Source organism: Mus caroli, chromosome 11, assembly GCF_900094665.2.
Source record: "Mus caroli chromosome 11, CAROLI_EIJ_v1.1, whole genome shotgun sequence".
In the NCBI taxonomy this organism is placed as follows: domain Eukaryota; kingdom Metazoa; phylum Chordata; class Mammalia; order Rodentia; family Muridae; genus Mus; species Mus caroli.
Window position 1 is genome coordinate 96,612,024 of NC_034580.1, and position 20,829 is coordinate 96,632,852.

The following is a 20,829-nucleotide window of genomic DNA, read 5'->3' on the forward strand; positions in this document are numbered from 1 at the left end:
TTTTCTTTGTTTTTTGGTGGGCAAGGTAGCCCTAGCTGTCCTGGAACTCACTCTGTAGACCAGGCTGGCCTCAAACTCAGAAATCCACCTGCCTCTGCCTCCCAAGTGCTGGGACTAAAGGTGTGCGCCATCACCACCCATGCACTGACAGATTATTTTTCTAACTTTTAGGTGAGTTAAGAGAAGCCCAGCATAGCTGTGGGACTTGCCCAGAGTAATTTAGCTAGTGTGACTAACAGAACTCAGGACTCTGGCTAGCTCTAGAACATGACATGCTCTTCTCAGACCCCAAGACAATATTTCCCGGGATTGGAGGGGAAGAGCCAAGCCAAATTTACCTCTTGGTTCAGCCTGCAGACCTTTTCCTTCACCTCCTCTGCTGCCTCTGTGGCCAGTTCCCGGCTGAGCCTGGGGCCTGCGGGCAGAATGGGGTGAGGAGGTAAGGATGAGTCCATGGAGCGTGAATCCCCAAGTCCCCACACTTCTCTGTTGCCTGGCAAGCAGAAGGCAAGGAATAGAATGCTCTTGGTCCTTCGGAGAGGAGGGGTAGCCGACACTAGAGGCTGGGTTTGTGGCCCTGTGACTCCCCAACCTCTGCTCTTCCTCCATGCCTGCTACTCTCCAGTTCTAGGCAGAGCTTGTTGGCATTCAAACACAGTGTCTCTTCTGTGCATGCCTTTAGATCTTTGAACAGTTGCTCCATTTACCAAAGTGCCACGATCTCCTGTCCTTTTTAATTACGCTTATTTATTTACAGCTGTATACAGGTGTGTCTCACGGTGCCAGGACAACTTTCAGAAATCAGATCTTTCATTCCATCATACAGGTTCTAGGGATCACACTCAATCAGGCTTTACCATTGGACCATGTCAGTGTCTCCTTGCAGTCCGTTTAAGAAGTAGCCAACCAGTCCTACCACAGTCTTGCTCTCCTTCCTCCCTGTTGTAGAACTCGCCGCAGAATTCTAGAATTGTTTATCTGTGTGCACAGGTATTGCTGATCCCACCCCTAGCTCCCCCGGATAAAATGTTGGCAGGATCTGAATTGTTTGTATGTTACTTTTGGCATGATCTAGTTTAACTGTGTACTCCTAGGATGGCAGAGAACACATGTGATATGGAGTGAATGGGTAGATGGATGGATGGGTATGTGACAAGGTAGATGGATTGATGGGGACAGGTGGATAGACATGTAAGTGGATGGATGGATGGATGGATGGATGGATGGATGGATGGATGGATAAATGGGTAGACATAGAAGTGGTTGTGATTTGAAGTCACTGTGGTTACTTACCTGAAGGGGGAGCCTGTGAGCGAGTTCTGGTGGGCTCTGGCCTCTTGCTGAAGCGGAATGTAGGAGCCTCAGCTGTGTTACTGGAGTCTTCAATGCCATCCACGATCCTGAGGGTAGAGGAGTGTTCCTCAGCACCATAGGGAGGATGCGGGGCCAGAATAGAGTAGGCAGAGGGTCAATGAGGGCAGCAGAGGCAAGAAACTGGGGAAGAATAGTGGTCAAAGCAGAATGGGATTTGCAAGCTGTGATTGGAAAGGCAGGGTTGGCAAATGGGGCAGAGACAGTAAGGAGCACTGGTTGGAACGCTGGGAATGGAGCCCAAAGAAGGTTCTGGAAGCCAGCAGGGATATGGGAAAGGCAAGGGAGGCTGGCATCTCACCGGGGACTGAGGTCCGGAGGTCCAAATGTTCCCAGTGGGGGAATGAGGAGCTGGGGGGGCTTCCAGGCAGCAGAGCCCCTGGGGGGGCCGTGCGGGGAGGGACTCTGACCCCGGCCAGCCAGGGCAGGGGAAGGAGTTGGGGACAGGGAAGGAGAGGAGACAAGGGCTGAGAATGGGGGCAGCTCCTCGCCCAAAAGGCTGACCAGGGACCCCCGAGGTCGTGCTGGACTGAGGTTGGGCAGCAGGTGGGGCCGACGGGGCTTGGAACCAGCCCCAGGCTCCATGCCACCCTCGGTTTCTGTGATGGATGGCAGAGTCTTGTCTGAGGAGGAACCAAGAGTGTCGGAGCGTGCCTGTGAGAAGAGGGAGGAGCATCAGTTGTTACTGGAAAGTAGATGCAGGACCCTTCACTGGGATGCGACCCTCAGCACCGAACGCAATCCCGATCGATCCCTGGTCCCTTTTCGCTGTGGCAGAGGAGCTAAGGAAAGCTGCCCCGCCACCCAACCTCTCCACAGAACAATCCCACCCCACCCAGAAATGCAGATTACCTGGGAGAGCCGAGGAGACCGTGAGAAGCGGCCGAGGCCCTGTGGAGACAGTGGGGATTCAAGCTGTCTCCTATCTCTCCACTCCTCTGATACAGCCCCTCCTCTAGCGAACAGTGTTAAGAGATTGAGTACATGAGACCACCAACTCCACCTCATAGGAATTCAGAATAACAAACTGAGCCCCAGAGTAGCAAAAGACAAAGACCTAAGGTCATCACATCACATCAGCCTAAAACAGAGTGGGAACCGCTGGGACAATAGCAGGGGAAAGGAACTTTGATGGTGGTGGTGGTGGTGGTGGGGTGTTGCATCACTTCAGAAAGAGACCTAAAAGAAGAAGGGGTCGTTCATAAAGATAAGACAAGGCTAAGAGGTACCAGGCAATAGTAGAAGGCTATGAGAGATTGGCCAGGGGCTGGCTTGGTGAGGCCCAAGTGGAGTGGAGTGGGAAGATAGTATATATGAAGCAATAGAAGGAGAGGTAGTTGGAGTTAGAGGTGATGTTTTTAGGGAGGAGAGAGCTGAAAGAGGATAGCTGTTCTGAAGGAAGGTGGGGGTGGCAGCCATATATCGTCTACATACATTGTTTTCAGAACCTTGGCGCAGGTTGAAGGTTAGGTCCCGGGGTAGGCCAGCCCGGAAGGCAGCCGCATATTCCGGATACAGCCGCAGGACCTCAGCCAGCCCTCGGCTGCTCAGCTGCTGCAGGCCACAGTAAGTCAGAGCTTTCACATCGGCGCTGGTCTTCAGCACACAGCTGGGGCCTGCCCCTGACCCAGGCTCCTGTCCCAACTCAGGGATGTCTGCCCCAATCAAGTCCCCCTTCCCTGTGGGTAGAGCAAAGGGACAGTCAACTGGGATGAAGGGAATATCGGTAGGAGATGGTCCATACATCTGAGAGATGATGGTCAGAGTACTTAAGGATGGTTGAAGGAGTTAGGCATTGGAAGAGGGAATCAGGGGACTTGTAAGAGGCCTATGGAGAGTGGCAGGTGAGGCTGTTCAGTAGCTAGTGGAAGGTGTCTAGAGTGCTGGAGAAACGACCAATAGAATTGGGTGATCAATAAAGAATGGTCAGAGGGGTCAGTTGAACAGTAAAGGCCAACAGGTTTTAGAGTCGTTTGGGGACAGGTCAATGGAACTGGAAGATGATGCAATAGAAAAGAAGGAGTTGGAGTGAATGACAGCCGCTGATGGAGGGCCCGTGGGTTAAAGGGTGGCCAAAGAGTTAGGGCAGAGCGGGAGGAAGGGCCTAGGGGGAACTGAAAGGATTGAGGAAGACTACTAGGTAGGCATTCTAGGTACTAGTTAGAGGTCTCCCACCCCCAGAACCCCAGGCTGTCCCCCAAGGCCTCCGGAGAAGATCTTAGGATGGACAGTGTGAGGTGGTGGTGGGGGGGTTCTCACCCAGGATGGCCAGCACCATGTTGTCCCGGAGCACCTCAAGCGAGCCAGAGCAGACGTAGTAGTGTGCCTGGAGGGCATCCCCACGGCGTAACAGGTACTCCCCAGGAGCACAGAAGGAGGTCTTGATGTGCAAGGAGAGGGCCCGCAGGCAGCCCCTGCTAGCTGCTCCAAACAGAGGCAGCTGCAGGATCTCCCTGTTCAGGTGCATAGCAATGTCAGCTCGCAGCTCGTCCGGGAAGTCACGCAGTAACTGTCAGAAGAGCCAGAGGTTACTCTGACCATCCCCTTGCCAGTCACTGCTCAAGTCTACAAATGAGTTGGGCTGTCCCCAAGGCAAGGGTGCCAACTTGCCCTCTCTTTGAAATTACCCACTGGACCTTAGGGAGACTCCTTGCCTAGCCTCAATTTCCCTTACTATGTTGATCACCAAATCTAACTGCTGGGCAGAGACCAAGTCTTCCCTCTGGGTACCGCACGTAGCTGCACACACTGAGCAGCTCATAGATTCTGATGGCTCAATTCTATACAGTCAGGAGTCATCCGTGGTGGGTCAGACCTCAACTGGGAATTGGCAAAGTAGCAATCAATCACCTTTGTTCCTGTGTTTCTGGGGGCTTTAGAACCTCTTTTTTTTTTTTCCTCACCTCTGGGCCTCAGTATCCCTATCTGTAAAATGCAGGCTCATGCTAGGTCTTGAATGTTACCAGAGCTCTATACATTTCCCTCATAAAACCACAGAGCCCCTCGGCAACTGTCTTGTTGTTCCCCCTGGGCCCCTGGAATGGACTCCCTCCCAGTTTTGCTCCCTCATTTCTAGCATTCCTTCCTCATTCCTTCCCCAGCCTCCTTGAATAGCCAATCCCCTCACTCACTTCTCACGTCTACATCTCCCCACCTGCCGCATCATGGTAACCAGACCCCCTCTTCCCCACCACTCATGCCTGAAAGCCCTAACATCGGGTTCACGTGCGTATCTACAACTAACTACCTGATGGACAATGCAGCTCCTGATGGCTCAGCCCTGGACACTCCCCTTCATCCCTAGGCTCAGTCTTCCTCCTAGGTGCCTTCATCTCATCCCTTGACCCCAAGCCAGACCAGGGTAGCACTGTGAGCTGCTCTCTTGCAACCAACTAGAACTTGCCTGCTCTTGTGGATCATTTCCTGGCAAATGCTTCCCATCTGCTTCCTCCTCCACCCTCTTTGCCGCACTCCTTCTTAGAGATCTGACAGGATAAAACTGCAAACTCAAGGCTATCTGCTCTTGGGGCTGCAGCTGCTGAGCCCCAACTCTGGCACTGCAACCCTCCCAGCACAGCCTCCCCTCTCTGGAGCTCACTTTGCTACTATCCTTGAGCTCGTTTGCTCTACTTTACCAGCACTCAGGAACCTAGTTTCTTCTTCTTCTTCTTCTTCTTCTTCTTCTTTTTTTTTTTTTTTGGCCTGGAATGGTCTTATGGTAGACTGATTCTCTTGACCCTCTTCCTTGTCCCCTCTGCCATCTTTCTTGTCCCCTCTGGGCTCAGACACAATGAGGGCCCTACTTCAGGAACTCACTCCTGCATGGTTCCAGTCATTACGCGTTTCTCTATACTGGGCTCCCTCTCCCACTTTTCTTGGGGTCTCCTTTAGGGCCGAGGCTGCCTATAATCATCTCTAGCCACTGCCCCATTCTCCACTGGGATCAGTACATAAGAGCGAGCAGAGAAGGGTGACTTGACCCACTCTAGTACTGGGGGGAAACGGTGAAGCCTACCACAACGGAGAAACTGAGGCCCAGAGAAGGCAAGGTGTCCACTCAAGTCCAGACTCAAGCATTCTGCTTCCTTTCAACCTCCATGTTCAAGCACCAAAAAGAGGGATTTGGATTTGGCTGGGTGTATGTCCTTGCTGAGAGCCCTGTGCCTCCTTACACCCCGGTTGCCTCTGTTCCATGCCTGGAGAGGCATTAGCCCTTTCCTACTGCACCGCCACCTTGGCAGAAGCCCCTGCTCAGCGCTACCTCGTTGGCATCGATGCCGCTGTTGACTGCCCACGTCGTCTGGAAGTACTCGAGCATGCGCTGCTTGAGTGGGCGGGGCAGACGATGCACTCGGATGAAGTCCTTGAGATCCTTCATGCGGCTGTGGTAGAGCGAGCGTCGGGAGTACATGCGCTGGATGATGGCTGTGACATTCCCAAACACCACTGCGTGCATCAGCGCTACAGAGGTGGCAACCCAGAGGATCAGAGGCGCTCACCGCACATTTGCTCCTTGTGCTCCCCGAATCACCCTGCCTTGGATAGGGGCGTCTCAGAGGTTCTGGGGGAGCACAGGAGAGCTAGCACAGGAGCCCGCTAGCTTTCCTGTGAGTACAACTAGCAATCGAAGCAGGGGGAAGTAGGTGGCAATCCTTAGATGGGGCACACCCATACTCCTCTCTCATCACCCGCTTGGCCATGACCTTGGGTATTTTTACTCCTTGAAAGAGATCACAGCTGTTGATGGGCACAGTCATGGGCAGCGAATATGAATGAACACGTGACTGTGTGGACTTGGGTGGGCACCTTCCTTTCTCTGAGCCTTATCTCCCTATGCACAAGCCCGGATTCACAGGCTCCCCGCAAATAGTGGGTCTGGCCTCACCGCCTATGAGCATCGTGCAGATGGAGAAGATCTTCTCAGCGTCTGTGTTGGCACACACGTTTCCGAAGCCTACACTGGTGAGGCTGCTCAGCGTGAAGTACAGCGCAGCGATGTAGGCACTGCGCCGAGATGGTCCACCTGCCGAGCCGTTGACATAAGGCTCCTCCAACCGCTTGCCCAGCTCATGCAACCAACCTGTGATGAGGGCGAGGGAAGAAATCATGGCTACACAAGCACTAGAGAACCCATTTCCCTGATCCGCCTATTTGGCCTTGGATACATATTTACAGAGGAGAAGGGCAGTTTGTAGCGCCTGAGACAGTAAGTGTGCTGAGCAGCTGTGACTGGGCCTGGAGGCCAGGAACTGCCTACTGTTGACTCCAAGGCTACCCACTCCATACACTGTTGACCACAGGGTCAGTGTCTATTATGTTTTAAAATTATTATTACAGATTTACTTATTTTATTTTTAACATGTATGAGTGCTTGCAAATGTGTTATGTATGGACCCAAGTAGACACAGGGAATGGGTCAGTGTCTACTACTTTTTAAAATTTTTATTATAGATTTATTTATTTTATTTTTTTACTGTGTACGAGTGTTAGTCAACATGTTATGTATTTGTACCGTGTGTGTGTGTGTGTGTGTGTGTGTATGTGTGTGTCCATCCATCCGTCCATCTGCCTGTCTGTCTGTCTGTCACTTGCACAGGTCAGAAGAGGGCAGTAGATCCCCTGTGAGCTACCTATCATAAGGGTGTTGGTCAACAAGTGCTCTTAACCCCTGAGCCCATTGTAGGAGTCATGGAGAGAGGAAGGTAGGTTAGACTGGACAGGGTGGTAGAGCTGGAGGGACCATGCCAGATCCAAGTGGTGCGTCGGTGTGGGCTGACGGAGTGGGAGGTGTCAAGAACAGCGCCTAGGATCTGACCTACTTTCCAAGGAGACACTGAGGGCCTGGGTCTGCCTCCTCCTTGACAGTGGCTCCATTAACCGTGTCTAAGGAGGACTTGATGATGGCATCGAGCTGACGGACTATAAGCTCTTTCTAAATAAGCCTTTACACATGCTGCTTTTCCTGTCCAAAATACCCTCTCTCTATCAATGACTTTCTCCTATCACTGATCTTGGTCTCGTTCCCAGCTAGGCTGAAAGTTGCCCCCTAGGCAGAGCCCTTGTCTCCAAACCAGTGTCTCCACACTTGATCTCCACAGGGCATCTTATTAGATGGCTGGAGGACTATGGGATGAGGAAGTGTCGAGTGCCAGTAGCATCCGTTTGGGGATAGGAGAGGTTGAGAGGTAGCAACCAGGGGAAAAAGTCTGGGGCTGGTGGCTCACCAATGTCCCAGAGCAGCGGGTCATTGGCCTCCATCTCCCGGCGCCCGATGACGTACCAGACGCAGGCCATCCAGTGAGCAAGGAGGGCAAAGACAGACATGAGCAGCGTGAGCACCACTGCGCTGCACTGTGAGTACCGCTCTAACTTCTGCAGCAGCCGCAGCAGCCGCAGGAGCCGCACGGTTTTCAGCAGATGTACCAGCGAGGTCTGCAGGAGGGCAGCGGGGAAGGCTGTTAGCAGGCACACTTCCCAGAGCTCTCACACAGCCCCACCCCCATCGAGGCCCTTCCCCCTAGACACCCTGGAGCCAGAGGAAGCTGCAAAGAAGGAAAAAACAAAATAAAACAAAACAAAAAACTATCCCTGCTGTCCTGAGAAAGTGACTTTAAAATGCATCAGGAGAGAATAATTAACTTAGCCACTGAGGACTTCTTTTGCATTGTTCCACCACTATGCCAGGCATTTATAGTCCTCATTAAAATAAGCAAAACAATCTTCCAAGTCTTTGGGCCAGTTATCATCCCGGACCCTGGTTTGCTGATGAATGAACCGCATAGGGCTCACAGACACAAGTGACTTGCTCCAAGGTCAGAGACCAGGGAAATAACAGAGCTGTAACTCAGACTCAAGATGAAGGGCACCAAAGTCCATTTGGGACTAAGCTGCCTCCTAGCATTAGTAGGTGATACAGGTGCAAGCCCCCGTCAGAGCTGGCAGAGAGCAGGTGAACTGAATGGATGATCTATGGAAGATCCCTGCTGTCCTAGAAACCATTAAGCAGGCGTCAGAAAGTGTACCGAATGGAATGGGGTCAAATAAGGGGCCTGAGAACTACCAAAGGTTACAGGCTTTTCTGCTTGTAGGTCAGCCACAGGTGAGAAGGAAGGCAGGGCTGGGGGACACTTGCTGTGAGCTAGAGGTTGATGGAGCCCTGGTGTCTAGCCAGGGTCCTGTAAGTTGGTTCTGCTATGGGGAAAGGGATGCAAGGATCAAACCCAGGACCTTATACATTCTACACGTCTGTCTGTCTTTCTCCATATCTCCAAATGTTCTGGTTTTGTTCTAATTATTAACACTTCAATTAAGCCTTCTAATAAATATGCCAAACAAGGAGTAGCCATACTCCTTACACACACAGACACACAGACACACACACACACACACAGCTTGTCAGCTAGAGCTATAGACGCTAGGGCTTGATATGAAGGCCCTCACCGCACTGGCATTACACTGCTCCAGAACCACCTCGCGACGGGGCTAGAAAGGAGGAGGCCCTGGCTCCCCAACACAGATCTTCTCTAAGGCAACTAAACACACCAACCTTCAGGCTGCACCTTTAAGGATCCTTCTCTCATTGTCCTTTGGCCCGAATGCTGTGGGGAGCATGGCTCCTTTAACATGTCTGCTCCTCTATTTCTGTTCTAGCCCTCTCAGGCTTCCAATGTTTCTCCTCATCTCCCCTAAGCCATACATTTGGAGATCCTGCTTATCCGGGAAGCAGGTTGTATATGGGAAAGAATACGAGACTGGGAGTCTGGAGACCTAGTTCTGACAGAGCTATCAGAGCAACATTTAAAAAGAGATGGAAGAACTGTTGCTGAAGGATTCCACATGTGCGAAAGTACAGTAGTGATCTGTAATGTACTCCCGAAGGCAAGAGAGGAGAGGGGACATCCTCTCCCCATCCTGAGAGGAGGGGCTGGTGGCTTTCTGCAGCACACCTCTCCTGCAGCACAGCTGTCTGCTTGGCTGACTATCTCGTGGGATCTCGTGGGCATAGAGGCATGGATACAAGCCCAAGGACAGGTAGTCTTCTCTGAATGGCTAGGATCTCAGGGCAGACTTACACACACACACACACACACACACACACACACACACGCACGTGTGTAGGAGCATGCACACACATGTGCACAACCAGGAGAAGGGGCCCACAGCCCGTTGGCGGCTAGTTAAATCCGGCTTCGTGTAGGTGGTTTCCTGCTATAGCTGAGTGCGGCAGGGAGAGCACACAGGAATACTGGTCTCCACCTCACCTCCCCCACCATGGCGAGGGGGCTTGGGGACACAGGGCAACACTGCCTCACCTTGGACTAGAAAAGTCTGTCTGTCTGGCCTCCATACCGACCACTCTGGGCATTTCTGGGCAGTCCCAAATGAAGACAAGGGTGTAGGTACACTCCCCAGCCTCTGACTCCCTGGCTGCCTTACTACACTCTTTCTCTGGAGTCTCATCCTTTGCTAGCCAAATCCTGTTCATTCTTGGAGTCCTGGCTCTGTTCCCACCTCCCCCAGGAACAGTTCCTTCCCAGACCACCCCAGCTCCTGCCCAGCTGGGATGATGCTTCTGCCCGCAGGTGCTGGCCTGATTTCAGAATGTTTTTGCATACACTGGTGTTCCAGTCCAGATCTCCAAGGCCAGCCCAGACCCTGTGCAGCATTGACCATGCCGCGACTAGCGTCTCCCATTCAGTGATTCTGTGTCTAATGTCCCCCCTCTATCATTCCTGCCTGTCTCACCAATCTGTGGGGGGCTCTGAGGGCCAGTTCCTTGTCTCTTTCTACCACTGACCAGACCCCATATAGTGTTTGCAGACAGCTAAATGCTCATCAGTTGTTTGTGAAATAAAAAAAAAATGTGAAAAGTACCACTCAGCTGGCGGTATACCAATGCCGCCTTGGTAGCCATAGTTAGCATTCGGTTCTCTCAGCTTCCCTCAAAGACTGTGAGCTGAGTTCTCCAAGAGCATAGACCCTTTGGGTTCCTTCCCAGTGCCTGGCTCAGGGATATGCCCATGGCAGGGTCTAAGGAACACCTATCTGCATATGAATTGATAGGTCTGTAACTGGGTTTGTGGATGCTCCTCTCATGGGAGAGACTGGGTTGGAGTTCCGATGCTAGGATATATGGTGGGATGGAGGGGTGTCACTCACCACAGTGATGTTGAAGACATACAGCAGATCAAAGGGCAAAGCAGCAATGAGGTCCACGAAGAACCAGGTGGCCAGATAGTGGAGGCCAATGGACCGAGGAGCCGAAATTACCTGGCCAGACTGGGACACGTAGGTGGTGCGAAAGTTCAAGATGATGTCTGAGGAATGCAAGAGACGGTTGCTAGGGACCATAGCCTGAACTCTCAGGTCTGGTAGCTAATGAATGGGGCAAGCTAGGAGGCCCAGAATGGAGGAGGAGGCAAACTGAAGAAAGCTGAGACTCTTGGATGATCTATAGGAAGGAAAGGCCACAAGGCTGAGGCTGCAGGGCACTGGGTACTACAGGAGTTACAGGGTCTGGGTGGTAAGCCTCCCCCCCCCCCCCGAGAGCATACTCACTCCTCACTAGGTCCCTAGAGCTCAGAACTACAAAGAGAAGACTATTTAAGCTAAGGAAGGGCCCGGCAGACCCAGAATGGAGGGAGGCTTCCCCCCAGCCCACCCTCCAGGTTGGTAGAGCAGAGAGTCTAACCCAGGATGAAGAGCATTTCCACAGCGATGTCACTGACAAGGGTGTGTCGGGAAGTGATGGGGGTGTCATCATCACCCGCGAAGCAGACGTTGTAGGGGACCGTGACCGCGACGTAGAATGTGGCGAGGAGGATGAGACCATCCCAGACAGCCTTGGGGATGCTGTAGTGGAGGAGGAGGCAGCGGGAGCCCCCCACGGAGGCCACCTTGTACTCGGGCACTGATGGTTTTGGCTCAAACACGTTCTAAAGGGAGAGGGGTAGTGGTTGGGGACACTTAGGGGAAATAAAAGTTGAGGCTGAGGAGGGAAGGGAGAGTCTGGGGATAGGGAAAGGGGGAAGGTTGGTATTGCAAGGGTAGCCAGAAAGGAAATGGAAGATATGGGGGTTGGGGGCTGTGAATTCTCAGGTCAGCATCTGTACCATGCTAGAGCTCAGGTTTCTTTTTGTAGCTTTTCCCTCTGACACCTTTTCTTCTTTTCCCTTTCTTATGCTGGGGGCCTAACCCAGAGGCTGTGTTTTGAGGCAGGCACTCTATCACTCAATTAAATCTCCACAAAACACCCTCAGGTGGCTTCTAAAGAAATCGTGCTTTATCAGCAGCATTTACATGGACTGACCCTCGCCCTACTTGAAGATCGGCTGATGACAGTCACACAAGCCGAAGAAGGCTCAAAACTTCTTTGTAGTGCTTTCTAAGTTCTAGGGACCTAGTGAGGGATGAGCATGCCCTCACAGGGAGGAAGTTAGCTCTGCTGACCCAATTCCTATGGCCTATAACAGACTAGAGAAGCAGATGGGGGACTCATCACCTGGTTTGGTCAGGAACCTTGGGGGTGGCACACAGGGTGGGATGCTAGGTCCACAATAGGGGCTTTCTTCCTAGGACCACAGCAGCTTGTGAGTTCATCCCTCATGATACAACCTTTACCCTGGGAGGGGGGCCGGGAAGGGGAGATCGGGAGGATTACTGCTAGAGCCCCACCCCCTGTGACATCACCAGAGCAATGTCAATCACCTACCGAAGAAGGGATTGATAGGGGGCACTGTCAATCACCTACTGAAGAAAAGGAGGGATTGGTAGGGGGCACACATGATGAAGCAGAAAGTAGTATGGAAATGGGCAGGTAGAGGAGAGAGCCCACAGAAGGAGACTGAACCAACAGGGAAGTAAGGCTGGAGGATATGGGAATCTCTGTCGGGGATGGAACTCACACTGTTGGCCTTCACACTGCCCTGGCCCCGGCGACCAAAGTGGCCAGTCAACCGGTGTAGGACAGTCCGGTTCTGCCTCTTCGTGGACCTAAGTCTTGAGCTAGTTCCTCTCCTCCCAAGAGAGTTTTCTATGGGGGGGGGGAATAAAGTGGATGGAGATAAGTTGGAGTGTATCCTAAGAGCCCAGTCCACTGTGACCCAGACCTGTAGTTACCGTGATTATTGTCTCCATGGATTCCTGGTGAGCCAAGTCCTGGGCCTCCACTCTGAGAGATGTCCTTGAAGGAAAATAGGAAAAGCACAACCTCCCCCATCTCATTCTTGATGGGCATCATGTCCAGAAGACACCAGAAGGCTGAACCTGGGGAGTGGGGGTGGGGAGAGAGAGAGAGAGAGAGAGAGAGAGAGAGAGAGAGAGAGAGAGAGAGAGAGAGAGAAGGGCAGAGGTGCATGAGCATCTCCGTGCAGGCCTTTGGTCCTCCTAGGCTTCTCAGATTAGTCAGTGGTTTTGGTGAAGGTTTAGAGCTGGGAGACACCCCCCACCCCAGAGAACTGTCATCTGGTCCCTTCACTTTTCAAATGGAGAGACCAAGGCCCAGAAAGGATCTACATGGCAATTTGTAGCCATGGAAGGATAAGCCCCTCAGCTTCTCTGTGCCTAGCAGACTCTGCTGGGTGAAGCCTGGGATTTGGGCAGATGTCAGGCAAAGCCAGGTCAGGCTCTTTACCATCCTTTCGGTAAAAGCAGATTTCAGTTCGGTGTTCTTGGTGGCCCTCCAGGGCTTTTTGCAACCGTTGCAGGGCTGGTTCACTGGTCTCTGGGCCATAGAGGAACCGACAGCTACAGGTTTTCTGCATGACCTCGGTGCGGCCGTAGCCTGTGAGCTCACAGAAGCCGTCAGAGCAGTAGACGATGGGAAAACCCCGTGGGCCCTGTGCATTGGCCAGAAGGAAGTTGCTGTCTACAGGAGGGAGAAGCCAAGGTCAGGGCCAAGCCAAGAAGGGAGCTAACCTCGACATGAACAACAGTTCCCTCAGGTCATGGATAGAGCCCAGAGACCTAGAAGCTTCCGGGTGGTTCCTAATCTCCCTCTGAGATGTTCTGAAATGAGCACAAGGTATACAACAAGGGTGGCCCAGAGTCCATGAAGGGCTAGAGAAGGAACCCCAATGAGGCCGTGTGGTTCATGCTCCTATCTTCAAGCCGGAGAAGTGTCACTGCAGAAAGCAACTAAGAATGGCAAGGGCAGGGACTCCAGCACTCACTTCTACTACCTACATAATGTGGCTTAAGGCCTCAGCTTTCTTATCTGCAAAGTGGGACACAATGTGCCTTTCACTCCTGGATGTGGGTTGTATCAGGTTACTTGGGAAGGAGGGCCTGCTGGCACTTAGAAGATTCCCCGCCCCCCACCCCCAATTCACTCAATTTTGGAAGCACATCCTTGGATACTACCCCGGCATCCTCTTTTAATGAGCAAGGACAAAGATTCTGATGATGTCACACTCTCTTATTGTTAAACCAAAAGGCAGAAAAATGTCCAAACTCATAAATGTGCTTAAAGTAAGGGAAAGACTGTGGGAGACACATCCCTCTTTCTTGCCTTCCAGGAAATGCCGAGTTTTTGATATATTTTTTAAGGAGTTTCAAAGGATCTGTTCCTTATGCTCAGAGTCAAACTGCATAAGACATTGAGGTGTGAGCTGCAGCCACCCCAGCACCAGAACCTGAGTTGGCTCCCTCTAGCTTCAGTGGATTAGAGGTTTTGGGGGTGGAGGGACACGCAGAGATAGGTTTAGTTGATGAGGTAGGAGGCACAAACAGTCCAAGGACCCTAGGAGAGGGTACTGTCAGGGAATGGGGTGTCTGATCAGGACACTGAGGGTTCCTAGGAAGCACTGGGTCCTGGGCACAGCCTACTTCTTTCATCCCAGGGCCCGTTGCCTCGGTGATTGGCGCTATGGAAACAAGGGAGGTTGGGGGGGGGTAGGGCCCTGGCGGCTCGGTTTCCGCCCTCGGCTACCGCTCCCCCACCCTCCAAATGCCGGCCAGGGTTTCGAAAAGGGACAAAGGAAGACCTAGGGGTTCCAGAGTTGGGAGAGGGAATGGCGGGAGAAGAGGAGGGAAGGAGCTGTGCGGCTGTCCAGGGTGCTGAACTTCGGAACCCAGCTCAGGTGGGCTAGCAGGGAGTTTTCTCGTTCTCAAGTACTTGCCCCCGCTTTGCCTCACCCACCTCACACAAAGATATCTCATGATTTGGGGGCGCGTGACCTTAATGCGGTTAGGTCTTGCCGAAGTCTGTTCTCTCTCTTTTCTGGGGCAGAGGCAGCTGCAGTCACCAGAGCACTTTGTCCCATCTCCACACCACAGACACCTCTATACACACTCCCAGATCAGCTCTGCCCTGGTGTGGGTGGCTCCCAAGGCCCCTCCTCCGTCTTGTGGCACAAAGAGCCGCTTTTGCCTTGAGTCACACCCCCTAACCTTCCCCTCCACCCTCGGCGCTCCATGTCTTGATCTCCACTCTCAAAGGCTCTGCACCCCGTTTCTTTGCCACGGTTTTAGGAGATCCAACACTCCATTCTCTCTCCTCTGATCTCACCACATCCAGATACCCACCCTGTCCCAAGGAGACTTGACCCAGCCTCGGCCCAACTCACGCGTGCCGTCAAAGCGGGTGGCGATGGTGTCCAGAAAGGTGTTTTGCGGGGCCAGCAACCCCTTCATGACCGGCATGGCCCCGGGTACGGATTCGAGGCGTTGCGCGGGCTGCGTTCAGCGCGGCCTGGCCGGAGGGGGCGCGCTACCGGCGGGGCCGGGGCGCCCCATGCGCCGGCCTGCCTCCTCCCCTCCTCTCGCCGCCGCTGCCTGTGTGCTCTGAACCTGTTAGTTCTAAGCTCTGCTCCGCAGCACTTCGGGAGCCGCCACCCCCACCCCGCCCCACCTCCCCACGGGTCAGGTTTTCCCCGGAGGGCTCGGCTCGCGCCCACCACGTGGCTCCGCACCGGGAGGGGCCGCCAGAGACACCCGCAGCCCTCCTCTGTGGCCCTCCTCCCAGAGGGGAGCGGCCCACGCGTGTCTCTTGGGGAGAGACTCGGAGACACGCCCACCATCCAGGCTTGAAGTGATGAAGTGGGACTGGAACGGTAGCCACGCCCTTCTTTCAGGGTGATCACGCCCCTACGCGTGGTTCCCTGGCTGCTCCGGTAGCTCCACCCCACGGGTTTCCCCGCGCGGCCCACGCTGCGACTGGTGTCTGGTTGACAGTGCCTCCTGCTGGAATTGGGATATTTCTTTCTTTCTTTCTTTCTTTCTTTCTTTCTTTCTTTCTTTCTTTCTTTCTTTCTTTCTTTCTTTCTTTCTTTCTTTCTTTCTCTCTTTCTTTCTTTCTTTCTCTCTCTCTCTTTCTTTCTTTCTTTCTTTCTTTCTTTTTTTTAAAAGGTTTCATTTATTTATTTTTGCATTTGTGTGTGTGTGTGTGTGTACATTTCTATTCCAGTAGTGCAGGTATGGAGGTCAGAGGCCAGCTTTCTGAAGTCGGTTCTCTCACTTTGTGGGTCCCTAGGATGGAACTCAGTTCTTCAGTCTTGACAGCAAGATCTTTGTCCACTGAGCCATCTTGCTGGCCCTGCTGTCTCTACTTTAGGATTTTACATTACTGTTGTAGGGCTGCTCCAGCAACGTGACACCGAATGTTGGCTTAAACGATTCTGGGATGTGGAAATCTGAGTTCAAGGTCAACTCAGGGCTGGATTCCTCTGAAGGCTGTGAAGAAGAGTCTCTTTCACCCATACTCTCCCCTAGCTTCTCCCCTGGCTGGTGACCTGTGGCATTTCTTAGCTAGTGGGTACATTGCCCTGGTCTTTATTTCCGTGTTCATGTGAGTTCTTCCTGTTTCTCTGTGTACCCTAATCCTCCCCCCTCCCGTTTTTTTTTGTTGTTGTTTTTTTGTTTTGTTTTGTTTTTAAAGAACACTACTTATACTGGATTACAGGTCTACCATACTCTGCTCCTATCTCATTTTAGCTGACTACATTGGCAAGGTCTCTTCCTAAATGCTGGGGGTGGGGTGGGATGGGTTAATATTGCAGCGTGTGAATTTGGGGGAAGCACACTTCAACCTGCAATGGGCACCTTTGGCTGGAGCAGGAGACAAATCTTTGCCCATTCTCTGCTTAAAACCATCCCCAGACTTCCCATTCTATACAACAAGGTGCAACATCTGCTGCTCCTATACAATGGCTGCACAAACTTACCCACCTCCTTCCCAGTGTGGCATTGCTCACACGCCACGGTACAGTGGACCACACTAGGGATGCTCTGGGAGGCTCCTCATGAAAGCTCAGATGCCTTGCTTCTTCTGCAGCCTTACATCCAGCCCTTGCCAGGTGGACTCTGCCCTTGAGCGACTTTCCTGGACCTCTCTGTATAGGTCCCTATTATAAAACAGTGGGGGCTGAGGATGTAGCAGTCGATAGAGTGATTGCTTAATTAATATATTTGAAGCTCCGGGATCAGTCCTCCAGCATTTGCATAAAGGAGGCGTGGTGGAGCACACTTGCAATATCAACACCACCGGGGAAATAGAGGGTAGTAAGATCAGGTCATTTAAGTTTAAGGTCATGCTGATCTTCCCAGGGCAACCGAGGATACCCTGTTTCTAAATAAACACCCTGTTTCTAAATAAATAAAGTGGGTAGTAGAACAACATGAGAGCACATCGGTACCTCATTTCCACCCTCCCAAATGTGTAGCACACACCCCAGGACTCTGCAAGGTTCCTAGCTGGGTTCTTCCCGACCAAATAAGTATTTGCAATGAGAAACACAAGCTGCTTCCAGGCCCTAGACTCGTCACAATTCTCAAGATGCTTTCCTGCCCCCTGGAGGCCTGAACTTGACACACAGAAACAGATTAGTCATATCAACAGAGAATCGTCTTTATTGCCATTTACCTAGAGACTGACAGCGGCGAGCAGAGGGGGAAGTTTGGATCAGGACAAGGATAGAAGATGGGTTCAGACTCCAGACCCTCCCCGGGGTGCTAAAGCGGTGGTAGTTACGGTCGGACAGCCGCGACCAGAGCAGGGATGTGGCTCTAGCTCTGCGCCTGCGCGGCGGCCCATGGTCAGGATGCCAGCTGCGTGGTTGCCGTTGGCCTGAAGGAGACGCTGCAGCCGTCCCTGGAGGCCTGGGGGTCCAGGCCGCCGCTTTCCCAGAGTCAGGATACCCGCAGCGTGGTTGCCAGCTCCGTGCAACAGTTCGTAGAGACGGCAGGAACACGTCTTCTGGCGACAGCAGTCGGGCAGAGGCTGTGCGTCCACCCCAAGCGACAGCAGCGCCGGCGGCAGCAGTAGCAGCAGCAGCAGCGTCACGGCGGCCCAGGGAACCTAAAGGGGGACAGAGACAAGGGTTTCACTCCACACAGCCAGTTGGCTCTGAACCTCTTGTTGCCGGAGATCCTGTTAGGCTGTCACTGGGTTTCCTGCGGCTGGCTCCTTTGTCAATTCATCCTTCAATACACAACTGAGCCTTATCTTCTTCGAAACCCTCATAGGCTTCTCTGGGGTTTGTCCTGTGCAAACATATTTAAAAGCTTGACCCTCCACCCGCAGACAGGTGTGTCTAAGTCTGTCTGCACCAAACTTACTAGCCCTTCCTTCCACACACAGCAGGTTTGTTCCTTTGACGGGGAAACTGTACATTGTGGCTTTGATCTAGTTTCTCACCCTCTTGGGATAGCCCTTCCTCATCTACAAACCAGGCATAAAATCATCCCTACTACCCTGTTGAGTGCAAGACATAACTGACAAGCACAGAGAACATCGGGAATACAAGAACTCATTAAACGTGAGCTCCCACACAATGGCATACCTAGTGTTAACCGAGGAGGCAGATTGCCAAGAACCCACCCATACTCCTCCCTAGGTGCTACACATTAGAAAGATCATATGAGCCCAGTCCTCGGCAAGCACTATCATGGCCTCAGTAGTTTGATGATTATGTTCCTGTTTCTAGCTCTTTACCTTTGTAGAAGGAAAGTTCATGGTGCCTGGAGCTCAGGGAAAAGTAATCTGGAGAGATGGTCTCTTCAGTGCAGTGGTCCAAATACCCAAGAAGTCTGAGGCCGTCGTCTTCAGTGGCTCGCTTCCAGGGGCCAGGGGTTTATAATGCTCTGAGGTGTGTGTGCGGGGGAGACATGAGTATGTGCGTCCACCTTAAGCCAGACAAAAGCATGTCTAAGATTAGCATCTTGCAGGGGAACCGTTTCCAGGTTGGACCCAAAGAATGGCCGCCCTGTCCCTGGTCCCCAGCTTGTCTGTCTGCCTGTTCCTTGGAGATAGGGCAGTTTCTGAGTACTAATGAGGTTACCTTGCACCCAGGAATCTAAGTTCACAAAAGAGGCCTTGGCTGGGACACTCGCAGGAGACAATGGGGGAGGGGACAGTTGCTAATTAGGGGCAGAAATGGCAGTCTGAGAATCATTGTCTATGGTATGTTGAAGGTAAGGAGGGTGCCTGGGTGGCATGCCCTCTCACCCCCACTGACTCTGTGGTCCATCAGGTTCCAGGGTCTTTTCCTCCATGGAAACAGCTTTTGACGACCTACTTCCCCACCCCGACCTCACCCCCCAGCTCTCCTTTTCTTCTGTCCCTTTCACCAAACTCCTCCATGGAAAGTCTTGGAGACTCACTGTGGGCCACGGGTGAGAGAGCAGCCAAGCCTGGAGTTCAGAAGCTGATGAAGGGTAGACGTCTCCTGGGCCAGTAGAGAAGAGGGCAGTCTTACTCTGCCATCTCCAGGATTGAGCCACTATGGAACAGGGTGTGGGTGGTCAAGGACTCAAGCCACTTCCAGGCCAGGGTTCACCTTCAGGGTCCTTTTAAGAAGGCCTTGATGAAGCTGGGCAGTGGTGCTGCACGCCTTTAATCCCAGCACTTGGGAGGCAGAGGCAGGTGGGTTTCTGAGTTCGAGGCCAGCCTGGTCTACAGAGTGAGTTACAGGACAGCCAGGGCTACACAGAGAAACCCTGTCTCAAAAACAAAAACAAAACAAAAAAACAAAAAGAAAGAAAGAAAGAAAGAAAGAAAGAAAGAATGAAAGAAAGAAGCCCTTGATGTAGATCAGTCCTGCATGGGTGCAGGGACAGTTGTGTGTCTAGAATGTGAGCCTATTTTCTTAAATTTGCTTATTTTTAGATTTATATGTATGAGTGCTTACCGGTGTGGAGGGATCTATACTGCACGTGTGCCTGGTGCCTGTGACTACCGAAGGAGGATTTTAGAATCCCTGGAACTGGAGTTATAGAGAGTTGTGAGCCACCAGGTAGGCACTGGAAACCAAGATCGGATCCTCTGCAAAAAAAGTAGTAAGCACCCTAATGGAACCATCTTTCCAGCCTCCAGGTCTCCTCCTCCAAGGCAGGTGTCAATCTGGGTGGGGTGCGGCCTGAGCCCAGGATAGTTCAAAGTAGGTCAAGAACTACTCAGACACCAGCAAAGATTAGACAGACACTTCCTTCTGGGTGGGGCAGAGGGTCCTTCAAAGGCTTTGTTGAAAAGTAGCTTCCGTTAGGTAGGTAAGGGGACAGAGTATGGCTGAGAAGGGACAACGCGGAACAAAGGCTTGGATGTTACAGTACTTGGCTCCAGAGGGATGGGGTGTGGGCATCACGGTTTCTATGGAGCTAAAGGAGTTAAAGGAAAAGGTAAGGTGAATAGGGTTTTCCAGGGCCTTGTGTGCTAGGCTGGGCAGTCATTGGTGGGGGATTTTAAAAGACAGATCTGTGTGTGTGTGTGTATGGGGGGGGGGTTGTTGTAGTGGTGCTAGAGAGATGGCTCAGCGGTTAAGAGCACTGACTGCTCTTTTAGAGGTCCTGCATTCAGTTCCCAGCAACCAAAGGGTGGCTCAGAACCATCTGTAATGGCCCTTTTCCGGTATGTCCAAAGGGAGCAACAGTGTAATCATATCCATAAAATAAATGAAGAAATTAAAAAAAAAAAAAAAGGCTGATGTGGGACTGTCGAGGGAGGAGGGCAGAGGGAGGAGGGAAGAGCCCAGAACAGAAAGCTGGATACTGATCAGGACTTGGGGAGGAGTTGCCGGTCTTGGTCTCCTTGTCTTGCCACTTAGTTTCCTCACTGCTATGGACACTCTCTTCAGGTAACTCCAACACTCCTTCCTGCTGTGACACTTTGTGTCTTGAAGGACAGTTTCCTCCTTTCTCATGGTGGAAGTGATTTGTGCAGGCCAGGCCAGGAAGGAACCCAGTGCAGGGAAGCTGGCAACAGCTCCTTCAGCTGTGCTTGGCATGGGAGGGCAGAGGAGATCTGTCTGCTTGGTTGTGAAAACTCTGGTGGGAGTTTCCAGGGGCTCCTCTATGCTCACAATCCCGGGACTAAACCTAAACCAGTGTGCAGAGTAGGTGTACTGGCTAGTTTTGTGTCAACTTGACACAGCTGGAGTCATCACAGAGAAAGGAGCTTCAGTTGAGGAAATGCCTCCATGAGCTCCAACTGTAAGGCATTTTCTCAATTAGTGATCAAGGGGGAAA

General features: G+C 52.3%; 2 protein-coding genes across 2 annotated transcripts in view; both read right to left on the bottom strand.

Annotated features, from left to right (window-relative positions):
- Kcnh4 (potassium voltage-gated channel subfamily H member 4) overlaps positions 1–15,349 on the bottom strand; it is an 18,921-nt gene extending 3,572 nt beyond the window's left edge. The window contains exons 1-15 of the mRNA XM_021177597.2: positions 14,937–15,349; positions 13,004–13,237; positions 12,490–12,636; positions 12,276–12,403; positions 11,063–11,306; positions 10,531–10,688; positions 7,596–7,803; positions 6,257–6,451; positions 5,633–5,832; positions 3,631–3,880; positions 2,806–3,050; positions 2,224–2,262; positions 1,673–2,025; positions 1,294–1,400; positions 339–415 (exon numbers count right to left, since the gene is read on the bottom strand). Coding sequence (XP_021033256.1) covers positions 339–415; positions 1,294–1,400; positions 1,673–2,025; positions 2,224–2,262; positions 2,806–3,050; positions 3,631–3,880; positions 5,633–5,832; positions 6,257–6,451; positions 7,596–7,803; positions 10,531–10,688; positions 11,063–11,306; positions 12,276–12,403; positions 12,490–12,636; positions 13,004–13,237; positions 14,937–15,012 — 2,661 coding nt within the window. The 5' untranslated portion in view covers positions 15,013–15,349. The remainder of the gene's footprint in view (positions 1–338; positions 416–1,293; positions 1,401–1,672; positions 2,026–2,223; positions 2,263–2,805; positions 3,051–3,630; positions 3,881–5,632; positions 5,833–6,256; positions 6,452–7,595; positions 7,804–10,530; positions 10,689–11,062; positions 11,307–12,275; positions 12,404–12,489; positions 12,637–13,003; positions 13,238–14,936) is intronic.
- A 1,843-nt stretch (positions 15,350–17,192) lies between these two features.
- Hcrt (hypocretin neuropeptide precursor) lies at positions 17,193–18,412 on the bottom strand. Its single transcript, XM_021178464.1, has 2 exons — positions 18,302–18,412; positions 17,193–17,665 (listed from the first exon to the last, which is right to left on the bottom strand). Exons 1-2 carry the CDS (start codon positions 18,320–18,322, stop codon positions 17,294–17,296), a joined length of 393 nt encoding a protein of 130 aa, XP_021034123.1. The 5' UTR covers positions 18,323–18,412; the 3' UTR covers positions 17,193–17,293.
- Positions 18,413–20,829: the final 2,417 nt, after the last annotated feature.

Excerpts from the sequence above, each read along its gene's own strand:
- Hcrt (XM_021178464.1), bottom strand. The coding sequence starts at position 18,322 with ATGAACTTTCCTTCTACAAAG. Across the intron at positions 17,666-18,301 it reads TGAACTTTCCTTCTACAAAG|GTTCCCTGGGCCGCCGTGAC; the intron begins GTAAAGAGCTAG and ends GTCCCCCTTTAG.